The sequence below is a fragment of the Bubalus kerabau genome, chromosome 1 (genome assembly GCF_029407905.1).
Source record: "Bubalus kerabau isolate K-KA32 ecotype Philippines breed swamp buffalo chromosome 1, PCC_UOA_SB_1v2, whole genome shotgun sequence".
NCBI lineage: Eukaryota > Metazoa > Chordata > Mammalia > Artiodactyla > Bovidae > Bubalus > Bubalus kerabau.
In genome coordinates, this window is record NC_073624.1 from 104483583 (window position 1) to 104504908 (window position 21326).

General features: G+C 35.8%; 1 protein-coding gene across 12 annotated transcripts in view; it reads left to right on the plus strand.

Annotated features, from left to right (window-relative positions):
* CEP290 (centrosomal protein 290) overlaps positions 1-21326 on the plus strand; it is a 96664-nt gene that overhangs the window by 13698 nt on the left and 61640 nt on the right. For 7 of the 12 annotated variants that reach the window (XM_055586111.1, XM_055586092.1, XM_055586135.1 and 4 more), the window contains exons 9-23: positions 256-438; positions 958-1047; positions 1782-1904; positions 3142-3265; positions 9230-9402; positions 10112-10274; positions 12358-12458; positions 12531-12618; positions 13712-13824; positions 13986-14759; positions 14971-15063; positions 15345-15429; positions 15986-16128; positions 17894-18058; positions 18659-18808. In XM_055586111.1, coding sequence (XP_055442086.1) covers positions 256-438; positions 958-1047; positions 1782-1904; positions 3142-3265; positions 9230-9402; positions 10112-10274; positions 12358-12458; positions 12531-12618; positions 13712-13824; positions 13986-14759; positions 14971-15063; positions 15345-15429; positions 15986-16128; positions 17894-18058; positions 18659-18808 — 2568 coding nt within the window. Of the gene's footprint in view, positions 1-255; positions 439-957; positions 1048-1781; positions 1905-3141; positions 3266-9229; positions 9403-10111; positions 10275-12357; positions 12459-12530; positions 12619-13711; positions 13825-13985; positions 14760-14970; positions 15064-15344; positions 15430-15985; positions 16129-17893; positions 18059-18658; positions 18809-21326 lie in introns of those variants that run through there. The other 5 variants (XM_055586117.1, XM_055586159.1, XM_055586166.1 and 2 more) reach the window with 5 other exon arrangements.

Here is a 21326-nt window from a genome sequence, read left to right on the forward strand (position 1 = left end):
ACATTAAATAAATTGCATCTTTGGAGTTCCAAATCTTGCAAATTCATTCTTGTTTTATGCCTATCTTGTACATTTCTTAAGAACTAAGATTCTTAGTTATAGTTTTCTTGATATTTGATTTAGTTGGTAAATTTGATTGAGTTGATACAAAATATCTATAAAGTTCCATTTTCTCCAGCAAACACTTATGATTCCATTTAATTTTAATTTGTTTTAGTAAATTGTTTTTAACTATAATGCCTTTATCTTTCCTAGACTTTAACAGAAGCTAATGAGAAAATTGAACTTCAGAATCAAGAAATGAGAAAAAATTTAGAGGAGTCTGTCCAGGAAATGGAGAAGATGACTGATGAATATAATAGGATGAAAGCTGTTGTGCATCAGACAGATAGTATGATGGACCAGTTAAAAAAAGAAAATGATCATTACCGGCTTCAAGTAAGGATTCTCGTTAGATTAACTTATTTGGACAGACTTCATATTGCCTCATTACTGTTTATTTGAAATTGGAAAGTACTTTAACTTTCTAGGATATGAGATTTTGTCTTATGCTCTAATATACCATCTTACACTGTAAAATGTTACCATGCTGATATATTTGTCTCTATGTGCTTTTCTAGTTTCCTTACCCATACCTTATACTTCTTGCCATGTAGGATGTATGGGTGATATCTGAATGAGTATATAGACAGCAGTCCTACAAAGCTATTAATTTGGGGAACTTTCTATTAAAGACTCTTAGAGGTCCTGTGAACAACTATAAAGATGCACAAACCATTTAATGTCACCCTAGCTACAGAACTGCTCCAATAATGAATATGCCTTTAAATATATATGTATATATGTGCATGTGTATGCTTATCACTGTGTATATTGCATGTATAAATAGTCAGTTATAATAAATATGTTTGTGTTACACTGTTTTACAACATTTTTGAAATAATTGTTGCCTTTTAGGTGCAGGAGCTTACGGATCTTCTGAAAGCAAAAAATGAAGAAGATGATCCAATCACGGCAGCTGTCAATGCAAAAGTAGAAGAGTGGAAGGTGCTTTTTTTCAATTGCTGTAATAGCTTTTAATTTTAGATTTCAATTTTTAGTCTTAATTTTCTTTAAAGGCTTTGTACTGGTTAGTGACATTTTTATTAGGCATTTCCAAAGGTGTATAAAATATCTTAGCTCGAAAAGTTTTAAGAACTGCCATGTATAGACCTCTAGAATTGTTTTTAGTCATTTAATTTTGGAGGAGAGACGTTAGTAAATGTATTCTTCACTTTGTTTTTACTTAGTATCTTTTACGTTTTAGTCTACATCAGTACATATAGTATTGCTTTGTTCTTTTTAATGAATGTATGACTGTAATTTTTCTTTGTAGATATGCCTCTTTCATTCATTCAGGATATTTATGCTTCTTCATGTCATTTTAATGTTTTCTTTTTAAAGATTAGTTGTATACACTTTGTAATTGCAGGGAGGTAGTTATAACTTCTTGTTTTAGGAATGGGTTTTGAAAACTTGAGGTTGTTTAAATGAAAAGATTGAATTCCTTAAAAAGAAAAAAGCACAGTGTATATCTTTGAATCACTTCTTATTTGAACTTCAGGCTGTATGCACAAAAGGGACAATGGTTATTCCAATTGTTGCTATGTTCTCACTTCCAAGATTTTTTTGCCTGCATTTTCTTGATCTGCTAATGGTATGTATTAAAGTGTTGATCATAAATGAGAAATGGTTTATTAATTTTGATGTTATGTAACAGACCCTATTTTGTTTATTTCTAGTTAATTTTGTCTTCTAAAGATGATGAAATTATTGAGTATCAGCAAATGTTACATAGTCTGCGGGACAAACTGAAAAATGCCCAGCTTGATGCTGATAAAAGTAATGTTATGGCTCTACAACAGGTAAAACTTTCCCAAAATTTGATTTTTCAATGAGTTTTATTAAAGTTGGCAGTGAAACTCTGAACTGTCTTTCATTTATCTCCTGTGTCTAATCTAGTCACTGGCACCTTTGGGTAGATAATAAAGTCTTTAGAAGTTTTTTATACCATCCATTCCTAGGCAAAAATTATAATTAGGTTTAGAGTTAGGAATAGAATTATTTTGTGTATTTTTCTCTGTTGATGCAGATAAGAAACTTTTAGAAATTTAAATATCCTAATACTCTTACTAAACTTTATTATACTGTGTTTTAGTGCTGAAATATGCTGTACAATGTGAAATAAACTAAAATATGGCTATAATTTTTACTGCATAGAATTTTTATATTTAGTGCCAATGTATTCATATATGCCTGGTAGTCCAGTGATTAGGACTCCATGCGTCCGCTTCAGGGGACATGAGTTTGATCCCTGGTCTGGGAACTAAGATCTTGCAAGCTGTGTGGCATGACCAAAGATAAAAGAAGGAAAGGAAAAAAGGAAAGAAGTTACACTTGCATAAACTGTTTTTTCTAGTCATAGTCTAAAAGAAACAAGGAAATTTAGGAAGTATTTGTAGAATAAGGACAGTTGCAAAGGACAAGATTTTCATATGAAGTGTACTACAAGGATGGAAGTGAAGTTGGGTAAGGGAAAAAAAGCACAAGGCAAAATGGAAACATAAAATGATAAAAAGATAGTTGGATGATGAGGAAAAATAACACATAAGAAGTCATAAGTCACAAACATTAGAGAGTTCTGGAATTTCTGTTTGCCAGAGTGCTAGCCCTTGTATTATCTTTAAGTACTGGAGAGACAGCAGTATACCTACAGTGAATAGTGTAGTTGAGGTATACAAAATAGTAAAAGACAGAGTTTTGACTTATAAAAAATATATTTTATAATTCTGTTATAAAACAAGACCTACCTTTTTCTTACTTCTAGTGAAAGTTGCTCAATCGTGTTTGACTCTTTGCAACCCCATGGACTGTACTGTCCGTGGAAGTCTCCAGGCCAGAATACAGGAGTGGGTAGCCTTTCCCTTCTCCAGGGGATCTTCCCAGCCCAGGAATCGAACCCATGTCTTCCGCATTGCAGGCGGATTTTTTACCAGCTGAGCCGCTCACTAAGTACTGAGCCACAAGGGAAGCCCTCTTACTTCTAAATTGTATATTAATATTCAGAAAGTGAAAATATGTGATATTCAAAATATTTTATAGGGTATACAAGAGCGAGATAGTCAAATTAAAATGCTCACTGAGCAAGTTGAACAATATACAAAAGAAATGGAAAAAAATACGTTTATAATTGAAGATCTGAAAAATGAGCTCCAAAGAAATAAAGGTAATTCAGTGTTTAATAAGTATGTAGTTATTTTAGATACCATTAAATTTTAAAAATGTTTTATTTTTATTAAAATGGAATTATGTTACAGCAATAGATATATTGTTGATTTTTCTCTATTTGGATTTTACCATATTTAAAAAAATTTTACCTGATATTATTAACTACTTTACATGTGATACTAGTGTTTAAACTTGTAAATGGTGGCAGTATTTTCTATAGATTTTCTCTGATGAAAATTACATTAACCTCTATTGCCAGATTGGCTGTATAAAAGAAATGAAAAATGGTGATAGTATTTATCCTCCTTTTTGTAATCAACAGAGAATGAAAGAAAATAAACTTTTGATAAGTGTAACAGTGTTGCAGAGATTTTTCAAAAGTAATTGACTTGTCAACATGTGAATTAATCTTACCCGACTTGATAATGTCATTTTTTCCCTACCCTGGGTCATGCAAGCTTACCTAACTCATCAAATCTTTTGAATGTAAGTCCTTACAACATCATTGGTCCTGTATTTCCATACCACTACATGCTATAGTTATACTAGAGCACATTAATGCAAACTGTTCATAATTTCATGACATAGTAAGTCCATTTATTATGATTGCCAAGATAAAAAAAATAAGACGTGGGAAATAATGAGTGAGTCTGTGTGTGTGTTTTTGTGTAAGTGAAGTAACAGTGTTGGTGTTGGTGAAGGTGTGGTTGTAATTTAGATAGTGAAGCAAAAGCCTCACTGAGGAGATATTTAAACAAAGACTTAAAGGAACTGAGGGAGGGAGCCATGCATATGTTCCTGAGGAGGGGGCAAATAAGCTCAGGGCACTGAAGTGGGAGTGCATGGCGCATGTTTGAGGGACAGCAAAGAAGCCATTTTGCCTGGAGTAGAGTGAGCAGGTGGGCAGTCATTGGTATGCAGTCAGAGAGGTGAGGCTGTATCATATGGGGCCTTACAATTCATTGCAAGGACTTTGGCTTTTCTTTTAAGTGAAATGGATATCAAGAAAAGTTTCTGAAGAAAGGAGTGATGTAGTTTGACTTGGACTGTGTTTGCCATAGACTTGAGAACTGGTAAGGACAGAAGCAGGGAAACCTGCTTACAATAAATTTATTGTAGCAACCTGGGGAAAGGTGATGGTAGCCAAAAGCATGGAGGTAGCAGTGAAGTTATAAGTAGTTAGTTCTGGATGTATTTTGAAGGTGATGGAAATGAAATTTGCTGACAGATAAGATGGAAGAGGTAAGATAGTTATCAAGGTTTTTGGTCTGAATGCTGGGGAGGACTGTGGAAAGAGAAGGTTTAGAGATGATCAGATACTTAGTTAAATAAGACTTGTTAGTGAGAGATGCTTAGTAGACATCTGAGTGAAAGTGTTAAGTAGGTGGTGGTGGTGATTTAGTCGCTAAGTCATGTCTGACTTTAGTGACTCCATGGACTGTTGCCTTTTCCCAGGCAAGAATACTAGAGTGGGTTGCCATTTCCTCCTCCAGGGGATCTTCCTGACCCAGAGATGGAACCCAATTCTCCTGCAGGCAGTCTCTTACATTGCAGGCAGTTTCTTTACTGACTGAGCCACCAGGGAAGCACATTAAGTAGGTACTTGTATATAAAAGTCTCAGGTTCAGGAGGATAGTCTAGGCTAAACATACCAATTTGGGAACTATATGCATAAAAATGGTAGTGGAAGTCATGAGGCTGGCTGAGATGATCAAGGGAGAAGATAGAGAGTGTTGGTTAAGAAGAAAAATCTTAAGACCGACCTCTGGGATGCTTCTACCTTAGAGTTGGGGAGATGAAAAGGAACAACCAGAGAGACTGAAAAGGAAAGACCAGGGAGATGGGAGGAAAACCAGAAGTGTAAGGAGCCCCGAAACTCACATGAGGAATGTCATTAAGGAAGAGCATAAGCAGCTGTGTTCAGTGCTATGTTCATTGCTGTTGGTAAGTCAAGAGGAGCACTGAAAATTGACCACTGGATTTATCAGTGGTTGTTTTAGTTCAAGAGAAAATACAGAGATGAAATAGGGCAAATACAAAGACTTCTGAGGGCTGTTTCTGCAAAGGAAAAGAGAGAAATAGAGTGGTATCTTGGAGGAAGAAGGTTAAAAAGTGTTTTTTAAAATGGATGAAATAATCATGTTTCTAAGTTAATAGGAAAGATCCATTAAAGAAGAAGCAAGTCATGAATTGATGAAGCAGGGGAATGAGAGAAGAACTTCTGAACTAATAGCCTTGAGGAGGCAATGGAATGGGATCTAGTGTTCACTGGAGTAGAAAGCTTAGGAGCATAGAGAGTTACCCATAGTAGCAGGAAGAAAGCTAGAGTGTATACATGGAGTTGAACGTGGTTGGGTAGATGTCCTGACAGTAAAAACTTCTATTTTCTCAGTAAACAAGCAGAGTTCTCAGATGAAAATGTGGATAGAAACAGATATATTAGAAGTTTGAGGTGAAGGAAGTAAAGAGAAAGTATGAACTGGTCATCTGGAAGAATGAACAGACTCGGGAAATGTACTGTGATCATTGAGCACCATCAAGGTCCACTGGATATGCTTATTTATATGTGTGTCTCTATTATGTATGTATGAGAGTTACATTTTGCCAGTAGCTTAAATTACTTTAAAAGGATGATAGATATTGTGGAGTTTGCATATTCCGGTCAAGAGGAGGAAAACTGACAGTTGATCTCTGCTATCAAATAAGGAAGAGGTCTTATTTAATGACACCATGTTGGAGAAGGCAACGGCACCCCATTCCAGTACTCTTGCCTGGAAAATCCCATGGATGGAGGAGCCTGGTGGGCTGCAGTCTATGGGGTCGCTACGAGTCAGACACGACTGAGTGACTTCACTTTCACTTTTTACCTTCATGCATTGGAGAAGGCAATGGCAACCCACTCCAGTGTTCTTGCCTGGAGAATCCCAGGGATGGGGGAGCCTGGTGGGCTGCCGTCTATGGGGTCGCACAGAGTCGGACACGACTGAAGCGACTTAGCAGCAGCATGTTGGTCTGTAGTCATATGACCCCTAAAGCCTACAGAAGTGGTGTATACTACATAGTCTCTTTGTCTTGGCTTTAACATGTATATGTCAGTCTATGGTGTTCCCCCTTCATTGATTTGGATTAGTTTTAGCTCTCAGGAGTATTTGAAAAATGGTGGCAAAAATCACGATGGAAGTTTATTTCTCATTTGTGTACTGATCTAGAATTAGGTGGTCTAGGGTATTGCCTTCATTTGCCTCATGTAAAATAGAACTTTACCCTCACTTCCAGTCCCAAACAGCGAGATAGAGCAAGAGGAGGCAAGAAGCAAAGAGCATATACTGAAGGATAGGCAGTAATTTACTGTGGAAGGGTCATGCAGCAGAAGTCCTTACAGACTGCAAGGAGATCAAACCAGTCAGTATTAAAGGAAATCAACCCTGAATATTCATTGGAAGGACTGATGGCTGAGGCTGAAGCTCCAGTATTTTGGTCACCTAATGCGAAGAGCCAAGTCATTGGGAAAGACCTTGATGCTGGGAAGGATTGAAGGCAAAAGGAGAAAGGGGTGGCAGAGGATGAGATGATTAGATAGCATCACCAACTCAATGGACATGAATTTGAGCAAACTCTGAGAGGTAGTAAAGGACAGAGGAGCCTGGTGTGCTGCAGTCCATGGGGTCACAAAGAGTCAGACACTACTTGGCAACCGAACAACAATGCAGAAGAAAGGGGGAATAGATTGTGGGGACAGCAGCCTCTTTCACATTCTCCAGACAGCAGGGCTCACTTCTTAGAAACATGTGTGATCTCCCACATTAGACCAATGCCTTATATAAGTATAAACCCTATAATTCAGTAGATGTTTACTATATAAGAGTGATTATTGGCAGTAAATTTTAAAATGATGGAAATGCTTATTTTGGTCTTAGCAACAATTTGGTAAGATGTACAAGTAGGAATTTTTACAACTAGTTACAGTTAAGTTTAATTGCAAGTGATAGAAAAAAAAAATCAAATGTAACAGTGGTTTAAACAGGATGGAAATGCACTTTTCCATAATATAATCGAAGCTGAGGCAACTTGTATAGGGTTGGTGTGCTAGTTCTACAAATACCAGATACCAAGTCCCTGTTATCTTGTTGCTCTGCCTATCTCAACATGTGGTTTCCATCTCATGTTGTAAGAAGACTGTTTGAGTCTGGCCAGAGCCCTAATGTACATATTCCAGCTGGCAGGCAGAAGGAAGGAGAAAAGAAAGTTTCACTCCTCTCCTTTAAAAAACATTTCCTGAAAATGTGCACATGGTCTTTCTGTTTATATCCTTTAGTCATATGGCCACCCTTGGCTACTGAAATGTAAGTGGAAATTTAGTTTTTATTTGAAGTGGCCATGTGTCCAACTAAAAGACCATAATGCTATTACAGTGGACACAATGGGCCACAATGATCATTCCTTGTAAAGCAGTGCTTTCCAGTCTTTTATAATCCATACCCTTTCAGCTAAGAAGATTTTCTTAGAATCCTTTCTAGTTTTATTAATAAAACTGAATTCAGTTCAGTTTAGTCACTCAGTCGTGTCCAGCTCTTTACGACCCAATGAACTGCACCATGCCAGGCCTCCCTGTCCATCACCAACTGCCGGAGTCCACCCAAACCCATGTCCATTGAGTTGGTGATGCCATCCAACCATCTCACCCTCTGTCGTCCCCTTCTCCTCCTGCCCTCAATCTTTCCCAGCATCACGGTCTTTTCAAATGAGTCAGCTCTTCGCATGAGGTGGCCAAAGTATTGGAGTTTCAACTTCAACATTAGTCCTTCCAATGAATACCCAGGACTAATCTCCTTTAGAATGGACTGGTTGGATCTCCTTGCAGTCCAAGGGACTCTCAAGAGTCTTCTCCAACACCACAGTTCAAAAGCATCAGTTCTTTGGTGCTCAGCTTTCCTTATAGTCCAGCTCTAACATCCATACATGACCACTGGAAAAAGCATAGCCTTGACTAGACGGACCTTTGTTGGCAAAGTAATGTCTCTGCTTTTCAATATGCTATCTAGGTTGGTCATAACTTTCCTTCCAAGGAGTAAGCGTCTTTTAATTTCATGGCTGCAGTCACCATCTGCAGTGATTTTGGAGGCCAGAAAAATAAAGTCAGCTACTGTTTCCCCATCTATTTCCCATGAAGTGATGGGACCAGATGCCATGATCTTAGATTTCTGGATGTTGAGCTTTAAGCCAACTTTTTCACTCTCCTCTTTCACGTTCATCAACAGGCTCTTTAGTTCTTCACTTTCTGCCATAAGGGTGGTGTCATCTGCATATCTGAGGTTATTGATATTTCTCTTGGCAATCTTGATTCCAGCTGTGCTTCCTCAAGCCCAGCGTTTCTCATGATGTACTCTGCATATAAGTTAAATAAGCAGGGTGACAACATACAGCCTTGAAGTACTCCTTTTCCTATTTGGAACCAATCTGTTGTTCCATGTCCAGTTCTAACTGTTGCTTCCTGACCTGCATACAGGTTTCTCAAGAGGCAGGTCAGGTGGTCTGGTATTCCCATCTCTTGAAGAATTTTCCACAGTTTATTGTGATCCACACAGTCAAAGGCTTTGGCATAGTCAATAAAGCAGAAATAGATGTTTTCTGCAACTTTCTTGCTTTTTTGATGATCCAGCGGATGTTGGTAATTTGATCTCTGGTTCCTCTGCCTTTTCTAAAACCAGGTTGAACATCTGGAAGTTCATAGTTCACATACTGCTGAAGCCTGGCTTGGAGAATTTTGAGCATTACTTTACTAGCGTGTGAGATGAGTGCAACTGTGTGGTAGTTTGAGTTATTTTATAAATATAAATTTGTAATATTAAATGGTCTTTTTTAAATGACATATCACTCTTCCTGCTTCCCATATTGGAATCAGTCATTTATAGGAGTAAGTAATCACTTCAGTTCATTGATGATTTTAATTTTTACCCTGTAGGAGCTTCAACACTTACGCAGCGGACTCATTATATGAAAATTCAGTCTAAGGTTCAAATTTTAGAAGAGAGAACTAAAGAGGCTGAGAGAACAGCTGAACTGGCTGAGGCTGATGCTAGGGAAAAGGATAAAGAACTGGTTGAGACTTTGAAGCGATTAAAAGATTATGAATCCGTATGTATTTTTATCTTGTCAATTACGGAACCACTTCAAGTAAGACTGTTCTGTGCCATTTACTGTGTGCATTTAAAAACATTCCAGAAGTATCTCATGATAAAGGTTATCCTAACTGAGTTACACTGAAGTGTTCAGACTTCTGTGTAACATTAACTTTTTGGCAGGAAAATTGTTTGCAAACCATTTGGCTAAAGGCTTTTGCCCAGATAATCAGCTTTGCTGAGGCACCTGGATTCCATTCTTTGTAGTCTATGCCACTGTACCACCATGTGACACCACTGATGGTATAAAAGTGGTAATTGGGGCAGGTTTGTAAGTACTGTGCGAACACAGCTTTACTTTGTGCTCTTTATATTTTTAAATCTGATTACAGCTTTATCACACAACTGATAACCTACTTCTTCTAATGGTATTGCTGATTCTCCCTTACTGTTCTTTTTCCATATGTTGTTAAGTGTTTAATATGTAATATTCTGAGTTGCTTTGCCATTAGGATGCTGTACTGGGAAATGTCAATTGTTCCATTTCCTGTTATTATTACTCCTGGATTTGTTTTTTAAAAGTAGCATAAAAAAAACACAGTTTAAAGATGTAAATCTTAGTTATTTGTGCACTTCCCCTTGACTTAATAAGAAAACAATTTTTGAACTTGAGAATTTATTCAAATAAACAATGTTATATTTAAATCACATTGGGTATTTTTCAGGGAGTTTATGGTTTAGAAGATGCTGTTATTGAAATAAAGAATTGTAAAAACCAAATTAAAATAAGAGATCGAGAGATTGAAGTATTGACAAAGGAAATCAATAAGCTTGAGTTGAAGATCAATGATTTTCTTGATGAAAATGAGGCACTTAGAGAGCGCATGGGTAAGGCATCTTTTAAGATATGGAGTTTGCTCAACCCTAATTGTCAAGTCATTTTTTGTTGTTTATTTTTATTTTTAATAATTGGATACCCTTTTTTTCCAAATAATTTCTCCTATAAAAATATTTAAAATTAGTGAAAGTGGAACTGTTCCAATTGAAGTGGGATTATGGATTTGATGGAATTGGGATGATAGTTGGCCAGATCTGGAGCATTACTATATTCAGTCCAAGATCTCCTCAATAATAATTGCTTGTTTAAAAAATGAAAGTCTACTTTCTTAATACCATATATTACAAGTTACCTTTATTTTCAACAAAAGTAATTTGTTAGTTTGCAAAATGCTCTAACTTCAGATGAATGTTGGAAACATTTAGAAATACTGTTTAATCCTTTTTAAGACTTTGATAAATACTTGAATTTTATAGTTTAGATTAAGTTTTACTTAGGTTGAGTATTATAAGGTTACTACTGATTATAAGAAGTAGTTAGTAAATATAGCTTGAAAGTTTATATATTGATATCAGTAAATAGTTCACTAGTGAGTATTTTACTAGTTTGAATGTTATGACAGTCCAGTATAAATTGCTACTTGAAAATGAAAATAATGTTGTAAATAATGATTTAATTATACTTGGTAGATACCAATTAATGCTCTTCTAGGGTTAAAGTGATCACCTGTAAAAACTATTCTCCAAAGGAAAAAGAGTAAATATTTTATACATACTGTTGATTTGTAAAAGTTTCTAACTGGAACCCAGAGTCATGCCAGGACCTCAAGTTAGTCTAATCAATTTGATCTATCAGATTATGGCCAACTTGAATCTGGATGTTCGTAAAGATGACTGAACTATATAGACAGTAGTCACAAACATCAAACTTTCTGTATTTTAAAGGCCCCAAGTCTTGCTTCATAATTATTGAGACAATCTTGATATCTGGTTTTCACAGCATGGTGGTATCTTAGTAATAGGAAAATAGGAAAGAGGCACACTGAGCACGTCAGTCTAGTCATGATAATATAATTGATATTGATATTAATAATGACTGCTCTGTGCTAAGCACTGTTATAAATACTTTATTTGGGTTAATTTTATTATACCCCTGACAACAAGCCAAGAAGAAATACATATATACATACATGCTAAGTCGCTTACATACATACACTATTATCCCTGCTGCTGCTGCTGCTGCTAAGTCACTTCAGTTGTGTCTGACTCTGTGTGACCCCATAGACGGCAGCCCACCAGGCTCCACCGTCCCTGGGATTCTCCAGGCAAGAACACTGGAGTGGGTTGCCATTTCCTTCTCCAGTGCATGAAAGTGAAAAGTGAAAGTGAAGTCGCTCAGTCGTGTCCGACTCTTCGAGACCCCATGGACTGCAGCCTACCAGGCTCCTCCGTCCATGGGATTTTCCAGGCAGCAGTACTGGAGTGGAGTGCCATCGCCTTCTCCGATTATCCCTGCTGCTGCTAAGTCATTTCAGTCGTGTCCGACTCTGTGTGACCCCAGAGACGGCAGCCCCCGAGGTCCCCCTGTCCCTGGGATTCTCCAGGCAAGAACACTGGAGTGGGTTGCCATTTCCTTCTCCAATGCATGAAAGTGAAAAGTGAAAGTGAAGTTGCTGAGTCCTGTCCGACTCTTAGCGACCCAATGGACTGTGGCCCACCAAGCTCCTCCATCCATGGGATTTTCCAGGCAAGAGTGCTGGAGTGGGGTGCCATTGCCTTCTCCAAACTGATTATCCCTACAACTAGTTAATAATTAAAAGTAGGAATTGAACCCAACTGTTTTATTCCAAAGCTTCTGTTCTTAATACATGATAGTACCACTATGATAGTCCAACATGGAGAAGACAGATCATAATATGTTTTTGTCAGGATTTCCATTAAAAATTGTGATAAAGTTTTAGCTTATACAGTTCAAATACCTGAAGAACTCTTGCACAAAAAGTACCCCATTCTTCAGTGATGCTGGCTAAATAGATTATAACCAGTTGCTTCATGATAACCAGTTGTTATATGAAGTTTTTTGTAGCTCATTTGAATATTAATAGGGTTTTAATCATATTGCTTTTTATTTTAGGCCTTGAACCAACAACAATGATTGATTTAACTGAATTTAGAAATAGCAAAAGTTTAAAACAGCAGCAATACAGAGCTGAAAACCAGATTCTTTTGAAAGAGGCAAGTGCAGTAGTCAACTGGTTATGTTCCTGGTTGAAGCAAAGAGAAATACTAATAGTTTATACCTTGTAGATTGAAAGTCTAGAGGAAGAACGACTTGATCTGAAGAAAAAAATTCGTCAAATGGCTCAAGAAAAAGGAAAAAGAACTGTCACTTCAGGTATACTCTGTTATTCCAAACCTTTAAAGAATCATTGGAAAATGAATTGTGTGGATATAGAATTTTCTGTAAGTTGGAAATATTATTGCTATATTCCTGTGGTTTTGCTGCAGGTTTAATAAATGAAAATAATGGCCTGATGAGAGTGTATGAGGGTCATTGAGTTCAGTCCTAAATCTGAAACAGTTAAAAAGAATAATAAGTGAACAAAAAACAAACTTCAGAATCATGGACTTCAGAAAACTTTATAGTATAATCTTACTAATTTCTAGTCAATCACAGTATGTTGTGATTAGTAATGATAAAACTTAGTAATTTGTTAATATATATTATGTTAATATTTTCTCTTTCCTTAAAAGCTATGCACTGAAAGCTTTCTTTGTACATTATTCTTTGCTAAGTGAAAGTAATATTTTATTGAATAAAAATTAACATCTTTTTTTGTTTTGATTTATCTTACATGATATAAAGAGAACAGTTGGATTAGTTCTTTAATAGCTATTGCTTTTTTGTAAGAAGACCATAGAGACAGAATTTTTTTTCTAACTTGGCCCAAGCTCACAAGTATCTGTGAATAATAAAGATTTTTTTTTTTTTTAGCTTTATGCTCTCTATAGTACATCAAACATTTCTCGAATGGCAAAACTTTGTAATTTATTAATATATTAAGCAATTTAGTAATCATTCATGATTCTGTATGGGTATATCTGTTAACTATATTGGCACTTACTAATATGTGAAAAAGAATGATAGAGAAGATAGAATTTGTACTGTTCCTCATTAGTATCTTATTAAAAGTAGCCTAAAGCAGGCAGTTGTAGAGGAGGCTACATGTGGATCCAGGGTCTTGGAAATAATTATTTTACCTTTTGTTTGATTTAAAACTCAATTTAGTTTTTAAGAATTAAAGTCTTGGGGGCTTACCAGTGGGTAAGAGTCCATGCGTCCACTGCAAGCGGTGCAGGTTTGATCCCTGGTCTGGAAACTAAGATCCCACGTACTGTGAGGCATAGCCAAAAAAAGAATAAAAACATTAAAATATTGGAATAATAAAATAGTTATGTTTCTCATTTGTTAATTCTCTTATTTGTAGGATTAATTGCTGAGGACCTGAACCTAACTGAACACTTTTCTCAAGAGAATAGAATGGGAGAAAGAAAATCTGATTTCATGAGCCTCAAAAATATGAGTGAAGAACAGTCAAAGGTAAATAGTAAAGTTTTACTATGGCAAAGTGAACGAATATTATTATCAGGCTTTCATTTCTTCTCCTATTATCTCATTTTGGACATTGCTTCTTTTTATACTTGTTAAAAAGTCTCAGATAGATCCCAAGATTAATGAAACGTTGTTTACTCTGAATACAGATTAGGAGTTCAGATAAAGTAGAGCTGCTGCATAGGAGACCATCATTCAATATTCCACAGTCATGTCAGAATGAGCCAGAAGAGAATATGACCATGGGATCATTATCGAGAATGTTATCTGAAATTCACCAGCGTGTAGAAAGTGAAGTGAATCCTTTTACCTCTTTAACTACACATTCTTCATCTGTACAAGTGAAAGATGATATTTCACCTCCAGAAACTATTACAATAAGGGAGATTTTTAAAGCACCCTGTCTACAATCTTTAAGAAATCTAGAATCATTAATCAGTACCTTTAGTAGAGAGAGTCATGAAGAAATAAACGAATATTTATGCTCTATTTCTGATGAGTCTATGAAGAAAGTGACAAGAAGCCATCAGGCACTTGAAAAGACTAATTTCACACAAAAAAGTGATTCATCTTTACGAGCCTTATCAACAGCTTCAGATTTAATGCAGAAGTTATCACTTAGGCAAAAATCAGCAGTATTTTGTCAACAAATTCATGATAATAGTGCTGGCATGGATAAATCACAAGTAGCAACATCAGAAGATGAACAGGTTCATACCCCAATCAACTTTGCTGATACCAATTTGAAAGAAGATATAGGAAAAAGTGAAGTTCCCATACAGACAGAGATCCGGAAAGGTAAACTTGAAGTTAATGTTCCAGACCCTGTTCCAGTTACTGCACAATCAAAATTACCTCAGATAGATCCACTTGAAAATCTTATAGAACAGCTACGGACAGAACTAGTATTTCTTAGATCTCAGGTGAGCTATCCTCCAAATAACATTCCTAGGATTATTTTTTTTAATTCATTTTTATGACTTTCTAACGAAATTCTGTAAGTAGCAGTTGTCATCATTTTTCTGTTTGCACATTAACACTAATTTATACACATTCTGTCTTTTAAAAATCTAAAATTGCAGTACGTTTGAGATGAACTCATTAACTTGCCTAATTTATAACATGTTTCTTTAGAATGAAGTCATAGCACAGGATTTATTGATCAAAGAAGCACAGAATAGAAATGCAGAAATAGAGCTTGCACGTCATAGAAGCCAGGCAGAACAGGTAGTGTAAAGGCAGATCGTTAAAAGAGATGATTGTGGTGCTAAAGACAAAACCTTCATTATGTTTCCCTTTGGCCATGGTGTTGCAGGGAGGGAGAAGGTGCGAGGGGTCATCATTACATGTTTCACCTTTTAAATTTTATTTTTATGACTGTTGCTATGTTTCTGTAGCTTGTTTTAGGTATTTTAAACCTCAGTTGATCAAACTTTTCTTTAAACTTCAAAACTATAAACTATTGTAATATTTTTTAAAAAAAATAATTTTCTCTTTGTTTTGTTTAGAATGAATTTCTTTCAAGAGAACTAATTGAAAAGGAAAGAGATTTAGAAAGAAGTAGAACAGTAATAGTGAAATTTCAAAATAAATGTAAGTCACTGTTATCTCTTATTTTTCTTTACTTACTTAACCTGTACTGAAAATTATGGGTCTAAAGGACTAATACATTCTGTTCTCTAGTCTGTTTTAGCCTTAACAATGTCTATAATGTATCAATGTCAATCTCTCGTGTATTTGGTTTGCCTTGCTTTATTTCTTTTTCAGAGAATGTTATTAATCTGAATTTATTGTAATGATAAATGAGTCTGTTTTTTCTCTTTTGTCCTCTAATGAAAGTGAAGTTAGAAAATAAATGTAAAAGTTTTAATATAAAGTGAAAGCAAAGTGTGCTTATGATTTATTTATTTCATCCATGAGCTATATATGTATATGTGTATTATTTAAATAGGTGTCCAGTTTTATTTAACTATTTACCCATTGGATTTATACTTGAATTTTTTGCACATTTATTTGTATTCACATTTTATAAATGGGTTATTTTTGCTATATGTGAAATACCGGTCATCTCTATAGCATAGTATAATTGTAAATTTATACCTAGTGTAAATTATAAATCGCATTCATTCAATAAATATGTCGTTTTTAGTAAAAGAATTAGTTGAAGAAAATAAGCAACTTGAAGAAGGTATGAAAGAAATATTGCAAGCTATTAAGGAAATGCAGAAAGATCCTGATATTAAAGGAGGGGAAACATCTCTAATTATTCCCAGTCTTGAAAGACTAGTTAATGTAAGTTATTTTTATATTAATAGTTTTATTTTGTTGTTTCATCACTTTAAAAATGTTGTTCCCCTCTCATGGGTCTCCACAGCTTCTAATGAAACATTACTGTCATTTGAGTCATTCCACTGTATGAAATGTATAGTTCTCAAACTAGTTCAAAACTTTCTCTTTTTATTTTGTATTCACCAGCATGACTGTAATGTGCCAAAGGGTGTGTGTGTGTGTGTGTGTGTGTGTGTGTGCGTGTGCGTGCGCGCCTTGTTTGGGGTTTCCTGAGCTTGTTCACTTACGTTATTCACCACTATTGAGAAATTTTCTGCCATTGATTTCTTCATTTATTTTTTCTGCCCTATTGTCTCTAGGACTCCAGTGATACATGTTAGACTTTTTGACATGGTCCCACAAATCCCTGAGGCTCTGTTCATATTTTTTCCATAAAATTTTATCTTTTTTCTCCAAGTTGGATAATTGCTATTGATTTATCTTCAAGTTCACGGGTACTTTCTTTGTCATCTCCACTTTTTGTTTTAAGGGTCATGCTGAGACAAAGGCAGCAAGATGAGTAAAATCATATGTAATCTCATCAAGAGTGTGATCTGGGATTTAACTCAAGGCAGTAGATTTCTAAGAGTAAGCCTTTACCCTAAGGAGATCAGAACAGGCTACATGAAGTAATAATTTATACTGATTCAAAAGGGATAGCAGAAAGAAATAGGCAGAAGGAGGTACTCTGACAGATGACAAAGTAGTCTGGTTAGTTGTCTTGTTGATAAATAACATCATGTTGTCTATAAGACCTTTTGGAAAATGAGATTGAATTAGACAGTGATTAGGGACCCAGAAAAATATCCTATAGTGATAGAAAGTAAACTTAAGTGCATAACAATTATCTGATCTAAAGTGCTATTCTGATGATCTCTTAGATGAGATACTGTTATGTCATTGAATGGGGCATATCAATCAGAAAAAAAGAAAAATAATTACCCAGAAGAGAAGCAGATGAAGTCTATGGAAGCAGTGGTATCAGGAATGCTAGAGGCCGTCAATTAAAATAGAAAAAGTTCGAATTTTACTGGACTGTTTATTTGGTCACTAAATAGAGTTCCCCTTGTAGAGCAGAGTTTGATCTGAGACATAGTATTCGAAGTGGGTTGGTGACGTCAATATGTGACATATTATTTTTTTTATCCAGAACTCTTGGATAAGACTTTTATCATACTTTCCTTTTGTTATCTTGTATGCTTCAACTGTATGGATAGGAAGCAGTGAAAATTTTATCTGATTGAATGTAGTAGCTATTTCATTCCATTGCTTATATTTTACTTTAAGATGCTTCATGGTTTCAAAGTATTTACATATAAATTATCTCATTTTGACTGTATAAAAGCTTTGTGAAGCAGACAGAGCTAACATTACTTCCCCTTCTTTAGAGATAAAGAAGCTAAGATTTAAGGAATTTTAAGTCTGTTGTCCAGCTAGCAAGAGATTGGTTTATATTTGAACCCTAGTCATCTTGTTCCTGTTTAAGTTGTTTTTCTGGTCTACCAGTCTACTTGAGTTAGCTCAATATTTGTTAATTGTTAGAATGAGGTGATCGGTATGCTTGGTAATACTGATGTAGGTTAACTGGTATTTTATAAATTTGTAAGAGATAGAGTTGGTATACATTATTACACATGGGACTAGTATAATGCTTAAATGTAAGTGTTATTTAAACATAGATTATTATACTGTGATTTTACATTTCTTCAATATAATTTAAATAAATTAGGCTATAGAATCAAAGAATGCAGAAGGAATATTTGATGCTAATCTGCATTTAAAAGCCCAAGTTGATCAACTTACTGGAAGAAATGAAGAATTAAGACAGGAGCTCAGAGAATCTCGGAAAGAGGCTATAAATTATTCTCAGCAGTTGACAAAAGCACATTTAAAGGTGAGAATTTTTTTTAAATAAAAGAAAATGCTAAGCTTATTAACAAAGGTTTAATATGAAACATTTATTTTTTTAATGACTATTTTATGAGAAAATGCCCCTTGAATGAATTCTTTATATATTACAAAAGCTTCTGTTTGGATTTTTAAAATAGAATTAGTGGAAAAATGAGTACTTTATAATGTAAAAATGTTTGTGTGTTAGTTGCTCAGTCATGTCTGACTCTTTGTGACCCCATGGACTGTAGCCTGCCAGGCTCTACTGTCCATAGGATTTTCCAGGCAAGAAGACTGGAATGGGTTTCCATTTCCTTCTCCAGGGGATCTTACCTGACCCAGGGATTGAACCCCAGTCTCCTGCATTGCAGGAAGAATCTTTACTGTTTGAGCCACTAGGGAAATATAAAAGGATACAGAGATTTTAAATGTATTCTTAGGCATCTCTAAGCAGATATTACATTAATTTAATTAATACCTGGCAGAGCATTCATATATCTACTTGTTAAAGTTACTCTTTAGAAAATTTAAGTTACTGCTTTTTAATTTGTCTTTCTTTTTGTGTAAGAGATGAGATTCTCATTTCTGAATTGTTTGTTTCCAGATAGATCATCTTGAAAAAGAAACCAGTCTTTTACGACAAACCGAAGGATCAAATGTTGTGTTTAAAGGAATAGACTTACCTGATGGGATAGCACCGTCTAGTGCCAATATTATTAATGCTCAGAATGAATATTTAATACATATCTTACAGGTACTGAAAACTTTATATGTGAATAGCAAAATAACAATCATCAGCTGTTTCTTTGAGTTCTTAGACTATTAACAGTGAGATGTATTTTTACTGGATTTTGATGTTAGATGGAATGTTATGAATAAAAGCAGTTCGTTCTATTCATCTGAATGAAAAGCAGGCATGCCATTCATATGAAATATATGATTGACAGAATAACATGCAGCTACTATAAGGTAGTAATGTATAAGTAAAGTGAGCTCTTTTATCTATTGCTGATTGGAAAAGCAATTCAGATGGATAAAGTCTGACACAGCTTTTTGTGTAATAATGATTAGAATTGTTCCTTTTTTGTGTGTTAACCACAAGAAAAACTTTTAAGAGAAATTGTCTTAAAATTGTCTTTTATTTCTTTCTCCCCTTTGCCCTATAAGGTTAGTTACTCCGTTAGCAAATCAGAGAGGATACTGCTTGCCCTGTATTGGTTTGTCAGCTTTGCTGTCTCTATTACAGTCATAGAATGGCCTAATGAGAGTCGCTTTTCATTTTTCCATTTGAAGTGTGTGTGAATAACCATAAAATCACTTACTTTGCAAATATAATTACAAAAATGTGTTCAGAATCAATGAAAATAAGTTCTGCTGTTTCCCTTTCCTAAGTAATCCACTTGTGAAAATACTTGAGTTATGCTTATCAACTGCTTGTATTTGTAAATTACATTACTTAATCCTTGGGTTAGAGAAGGCAATGGCACCCCACTCCAGTACTCTTGTCTGGAAAATCCCATGGACGGAGGAGCCTGGTGGGCCACAGTCCATGGGGTCGCTAAGAGTCGGACACGACTGAGCGACTTCACTTTCACTTTTCACTTTCATGCATTGGAGAAGGAAATGGCAACCCACTTCAGTGTTCTTGCCTGGAGAATCCCAGGGACGGGGGAGCCTGGTGGGCTGCCGTCTATGGGGTCGCACAGAGTCGGACACGACTGAAGTGACTTAGCAGCAGCAGCAGCAATCCTTGAGTATTAGAATTGAACTGTTTCTTGGATCATTACTTTATAATTCATATTGTGTCATTATTCTTAAATTTCTGATTTTAACACTCTTCCTGAATTTATTCTTTTTTACTTCAGAAACACTGTCAATAAGTAGTATTGTCAATAATAGTATAGCCTTGTCACATTACTTGTGATGATTCATTATTTTTTCATCTTTGTGTAAACACACGCACACACACACACAAAACACATAGAAAACATTGTGGTAGATTCAGTTCAGTTCAGTTCAGTTCAGTCACTCAGTCGTGTCCAACTCTTTGTGACCAAATGAATTGCAGCATGCCAGGCCTCCCTGTCCATCACCAACTCCCGGAGTTCACTCAGACTCACGTCAATCGAGTCAGTGATGCCATCCAGCCATCTCATCCTCTGTCTTCCCCTTCTCCTCCTGCCCCCAATCCCTCCCAGCATCAGAGTCTTTTCCAATGAGTCAGTTTTTCGCATGAGGTGGCCAAAGTACTGGAGTTTCAGCTTTAGCATCTTCCTTCCAAAGAAATCCCAGGGCTGATCTTCAGAATGGACTGGTTGGATCTCCTTGCAGTCCAAGGGACTCTCAAGAGTCTTCTCCAACACCACAGTTGAAAAGCATTAATTCTTCAGTGCTCAGCTTTCTTCACAGTCCAACTCTCACATCCATACATGACCACAGAAAAAACCATAACCTTGACTAGACGGACCTTTGTTGGCAAAGTAATGTCTCTGCTTTTGAATATGCTATCTAGGTTGGTCATAACTTTTCTTCCCAGGAGTAAGCGTCTTTTAATTTCATGGCTGCAGTCACCATCTGCAGTGATTTTGGAGCCCCAAAAATAAAGTCTGACACTGTTTCCAGTGTTTCCCCATCTGTTTCCCATGAAGTGATGGGACCAGATGTGGTAGATTAGCAAACACCGATTAAAAATCCGAAGACCTGTTCAAAGTGCCAAAACAATACTTGAACTCCCAATCCTGAGGCAGCATAGAGTGCTGGAAGTAGCAAGGTCTCTGGAGGCAGCCATATGTGACTGCAAGTGTTAGATCTGCAAATATGTAGGCACCTGGCACCAAGCTTGGCATACATCTCAGAAAATGGTTACCAAGCCTAGTATTAATGAGTTTTTTAATGTTAAATAAGTTACTTGATCTTTCTGAGTCTCAAGTTTCTTCATCTTCAAAATTAAATAATTGGAGAGGACAATTTGAGTGAAGGTATGGATGCATGTTCACTAAAGGTTATGTGGGGCTGAGTGGCTAGAGGCAAGTTTGTAGCCACTGAATCTGATCATTTGTATGGTTACTGTAACTATTATAAATATATGATGAAAATAGTCTTACCTGTTTCATAGCACTTCTCTTTTACACATATCATCTCATTCCATATGCCATAAGATGTTCAAAATAATCATAGACGTGATCTGGGCTGCTTATGGATTTGTTGTGGATTATCTTTTATATAGTTTTCTATAATCTTGTCAGAATATGAATTTATACTTTCAGATTTGA